The sequence below is a fragment of the Tiliqua scincoides genome, chromosome 8, assembly GCF_035046505.1.
Source record: "Tiliqua scincoides isolate rTilSci1 chromosome 8, rTilSci1.hap2, whole genome shotgun sequence".
NCBI lineage: Eukaryota > Metazoa > Chordata > Lepidosauria > Squamata > Scincidae > Tiliqua > Tiliqua scincoides.
Window position 1 is genome coordinate 25,249,682 of NC_089828.1, and position 5,000 is coordinate 25,254,681.

General features: G+C 56.6%; 1 protein-coding gene across 1 annotated transcript; it reads right to left on the minus strand.

Annotated features, from left to right (window-relative positions):
- Positions 1–2,503: 2,503 nt before the first annotated feature.
- On the minus strand, positions 2,504–3,379 carry FOXB1 (forkhead box B1). Its single transcript, XM_066636219.1, has one exon. It carries the CDS (start codon positions 3,377–3,379, stop codon positions 2,504–2,506), a length of 876 nt encoding a protein of 291 aa, XP_066492316.1.
- Between the last annotated feature and the right edge of the window lie 1,621 nt (positions 3,380–5,000).

A 5,000-nucleotide genomic window follows, 5' to 3' on the forward strand; every position in this document is an offset into this window, starting at 1 on the left:
GAAACAATATAGGAAGGATGCGAAAGCACTTCTGGACAGTTCACTCACGTGTCAGCTGCTCAAAAAGACCACGGAGAAGTATCGTTCCAGCGTTACATATTTTAATGAGAAAATATTATTTGGACGGCTAGTTTCATAATTTAACGTAGACACTTTTAAAAAAAATAAAATACAACCCAAACCTTGGTTGGAAAACACGCATGCTATGGGAGGGGGGGAACAAGAACATTAATATTTAAAATATCATGCTCATTCTGTACAGGAATTTAGGAGGAAAAACAAAAGAGTTAGGGCCCCGATCCTGCAAGAAGTTCCTCCTGAGCAAGCCGGTGAAGCGAATGAAGGCTTGCGCAAAACCTGGCGCATTTTCCTCTTGGTTTCCGCGGGGCTTGCGCAGGAGAATTGCCTGCCAAGCCGGCCCCCCCCCCTCGGTTTCTTTTCGCATGAACGCTTCAAATATCTCGGTGTTTTTTTCTTTTTCTTTTTAATTATTATTATTTTCCTTTAACTTAAGCAGTTCACAAACAGGCGGAGTCCAGCAAACGACCTACAGCTAGGAAAGGGGTACATTGAACAAAAGTGCATCTCACACGGTGGGTCATCGTCATTCCTATTCACAAACATTTACAGGTGTGTCTCCCACCACCAACCCCCACCTCCTCTCTAAAGTCCCAGTCGAAAACAAGAAGGGCCTCTCTGAGCTTGGTGTGCAGGTCTCTCCTCCAAGCCCCACCACCCACTCCCAGACTGAAAACTTCAGCCCCTGTTTAGCGGGGGGGGCAGCACCGGTTTCTTTAATTAAAAGATAAATCAATGAAACTGTCAACATCCTCAAGAACCATCAGAGCATTCTCTCTCTCTCGCTCTCTCTGATTTTGAGCCCATGCCTACTCAAAAGTAAGTCTCATTATGATCAATGGGGTTTACTCCCAGGTAAGTGGGGGGTAGGACTGCAGCCTTCAAAGAGTTACTAAAGGTGATCGGGAGTGGCGAGGGGGGACCACTTTGTACCCCACGGTCCAGTGTCATGTTTACATCGCTTTGCAAACGGGATGGGACCGGATGGCAAACCTAGGCTGCAATCCTAACCACACTTTCCTGAGTGTAAGCCCCATTGATCATAATGGGACTTACTTCTGAGTAGACCTGGTTAGGATCGCGCCCTTAAGCATTTTTTTTTTAATTAAGTGAAAAGCCTCGTTTATTTCAGCGCAAGAGCTCCGCGGCCCAGGTAGGTTTACTTGGGAGTAAACCGCCTTCCGCCGCATGTCCTCACAAGTCCAGAGGCATGCAGCCCGGATCCGTTCAAATCCTCGGCATTTTTACTCCAGAGTAAGTCCCGTTGGTTTCCACTGGGGCTTAGTCCTTCTAAAGCGTGCGCAGAATCGGGGCCGGCGTCTCCCCACTGAAATAAATCCGCGGGGTTTTTTAAAAAAGCTTTGGATCAGTGGTGCCCCTCTCCCCACCGCCCATTCACACGTTCCCCGTGCATTTTACACACACCCCCCAACAGAAGACTGAAAACTCAAATCCTAAGCATGTCTACTCAGAAGTAAGTTCCACTGTGTTCATGGGGCTTACACCTTGGAAAGTGTGCATGGGATTGCAGCCCAAATCATAAAGTGGAAAGGGGGCATTTAAAATTTTTTTAAAAGGACCCTGGACAAAAAACAAAAACAAAACACAACTTTTTTTTTTCCCCAAGGGGACTTCCCTTCCCAAGCAGAGGAGTTGGACAGTTGGGGCTATCTTGTTCTCTGTGGAGGATCCAGGAGACCAGAGAGTCCACATTTCAATGTGGGGGGAGAAAGCGACCCTTTTTAGTGCATGCATGGCGTGTTTCCTGCCATCCTGCTAAACAGGAGCGGAGTGGGGGGGACGGGACACACCAATTCAAAGAAACCTTTTGGAAGAAGTCTGCCAACTTCCAACCGCTGGAAAGTAGAACTATCTCTTGGGGGGGCGGGGAGAGAGAGAGCGATCTATGAGCCCAATCCTATGCATTTCTACTCAGAAGTCAACCTCACTGTTCTCAACGGGGCTTACTCCCAGGTCAGTGTGGCTAGGATTGCAGCAGCCTCTAGTAGCCCCTCAGAAATGAGTGGGGGGCTTCTCACTGAATTTAAAGAGACCGATCCTGGCCCGGACTGGGGAGGAGGAGAGTCGCGGGCTCGACTCCGATGCAGAGGATGGAAGGCAGGGCTGGTTGAGTCCCTCCAGCGAAAGTGGCAAGAGGCGTGGAAAATACCTTTGGAGCGGCTCCGGGAGCCTTCGCGGGGGGGGAGGGAGAGCAGGAGGGCGCGCTGTCCAGTCAGTCCGAGCATCCTCCGGCGTCCCTTAGCCCGGCCAAGTCCGTTCACACGACCAGCAGGAGAACACGGGAGATCTTGCGAAGGGGTTGGGTGCGGGCGGGAGGAACGGGACGGTCTGCTTGGGTGGGTTGGGGGCGGCCGGACTGCGGGACGCGCGTTCCTCCCCGGAGGTCGTGTGAACGCGCGCCGGGTCAGTGGACGGCGACGACGGCGTGCAGGGCCGAGGCCGGGCTGGTGAGGGTCTCGCTGGGGGTGGCGGGGCTGCTTTGGCTGGCGGCCGTCTGCGAGGAGGGCGGGCTGAGCGAGGGCGGCGAGTGCGAGAGGAGCGCGGGGAGGGCGGCGGCCGGGGTGGGCTTGATGGGCACGGGGATGGCCGGCAGGGGCTGCCCGCCGGCGGCGGCGTGGCAGAGGGGCTTGAGGGGCACGGCGTAGGCGCCGTAGTCGGCGGGGGCGGCGGCGTCGAGGACCCCCCCGGGGTAGACGTGGGGCCAGGCGGCGGGCAGCGGGTAGGCGGCGGGCACGGGCTGCATGGCGGAGAAGGGCACCTTGTACTCGCGGGCGATGATGTTCTCGATGGCGAAGGGGTGCTTGAAGCCCGAGGGCGGCGGCACGGCCAGCGGGTAGGGCGGCGGCAGCGGCGGCAGCGGGGCGGCGGCCAGGGCGCCCAGGCGCAGCTTGGCCTGCTGCTGCAGGTACTCCGAGGGCTTGCTGGGCGCCAGCGGGTCCGCGCGCAGCACCTTGAAGCGCTTGCGGCGCCGCAGGAAGCTGCCGTTCTCGAACATGTCCCCGCAGCTGGGGTGCAGCGCCCAGAAGCTGCCCTTGCCCGGCTGGTCGGGCCGGCGCGGGATCTTGATGAAGCAGTCGTTGAAGGACAGGTTGTGGCGCAGCGAGTTCTGCCAGCGCTGCGTGTTCTCCCGGTAGTAGGGGAAGCGCTCCATGATGAACTTGTAGATCTCGCTCAGCGGCAGCATCTTCTCCGGCGCGCTCTGGATGGCCATGGCCGTCAGCGAGATGTACGAGTAGGGCGGCTTCTGGTCGCTGTACGTGTTGCGGCCCGGCCGGGGCATGCTGGCGGCGGGGCAGGTCTGGGGGAGGCAAGAGAGCCGGAGTCAGACCCGCGCACGGCACCGGAAGGAGAGCAGCGGGGGAAGGCACCAGACCCCCGCCCCCCCGTGCCCAACCCGCCTCGCCAAAGTGGGCTTCACACGTGCAAGGGTCCCATCAACAAAGCTGGCTCCGCTGGACGGATCTGGAGTGGCAAAAGAGCAGGATGGGGGGGGGAGGGTGTTTTGTGAGTTTGTGTGTGTTTTGCATGCCTGTGTGTATTGTGTGTAGTTTTTGTGTGTGTGTTTTGAGCGAATTTTGTGTGTGTTTGTGTAGGTTTTGAGAGTTTATGTGTGTGTTTTGCATGGGTGTGTGTATTTTGGGTGGGTTTTGTGTGTGTGTGTTTTGAGTGTGTTTTGTGAGTTTGTGTGTGTGTTTACGTGTATGTGCTTTGTGCGTGCTTTGTGTGTATTTTGTGCGTGTGTTTTGAGCGTGTTTTGTGAATTTGTGTGTGTGTGTGTTTTGCGGGTGTGTATTTTGTGTGCATTTGTGTGTGTTTTGTGAGAGAGAGAGAGAGAGAGAGAGAGAGAGAGAGAGAGAGAGAGAGAGAGTGTCCCTGCGTTTCCCCATTCCCCATCCACAATTTGCGAGCTTCGGCATTACAGGGCAGCCTCACGAAACCTTCCATGCAGCCCCCTCCCTCCCTTCTGGCTCCTCCAGAATCCACATTGACAGACCACTCCGGAGAAGTAGCCGCAGACTTCGAAATCTCCATCCCCTCCAGTACTGACTGATTGTACAAGAGTAACACAACAACCACAAAAACAACATTCCTGGGGAACTTTTTCCCCCTACAAAACAAAACGTGTCTCCCCCCCCCCCCAAAAAAAACCTGTGCGATCGTTCCAAACGGGGCGTTCTCAGTCACTTGCTCGCCAGTAGACCACGCGGCATTCAAAGGGACTCGCTCCCTCGTACCTTCGGGCAGCCTCGAAAGTGACCAGGGTCCCTCCCCCAGTTACACAGACGATGATGATTTTCTCCGAGTAGACCAAACTTCCTCCCTCCCCATGATCCAGCACGGATCTGGAGCACTGCACTGCACCCTTCCAAGAAATTTAGGACCCCCCTTCCTGCCCACCACGGGCGCCCCCCTTCCCCAGTGCGGTCCAATATAACGGGAGCCAAACACATCGCTGGGGGGTGGGGGGGTTAAGATCCTTCCCCAGATTTCCTTCTCCACCCCACTAAAGAGCCCCCAAGGTGCAGCGAGCCTGCCCCCGGCGCCCCTCCTCACCTTAAAGTCGCCTCAAAGGGAGCCTCCGCATGGGGGAGGCACTCCTAGGAGCCCGGCCGCCCTCCTTCTTCTCCCCCAGCCTGCCAGCTTGATGGGGAGAGAGAGATCAGCCACCCGGGCCGGCGCTGGGTCTCCAGCCCGGTTCACGGCTGCGCCAGGAGGAGCCTCGCCTCGCTTCTCTGGTCTCAGCGGCGGCGGCGGCAGCCCGGGCTAAGCAGCGGCCGCTTCCACGTCCTGCCTCCCGACCATCTGATACTTTCCTGCGGTGACATGAGCAGAAAAGACCCCCGTCGAGGCGCTTCATTAATGTTCCACTTCTTGGCTATCATATGACAATCGCCTTGGGA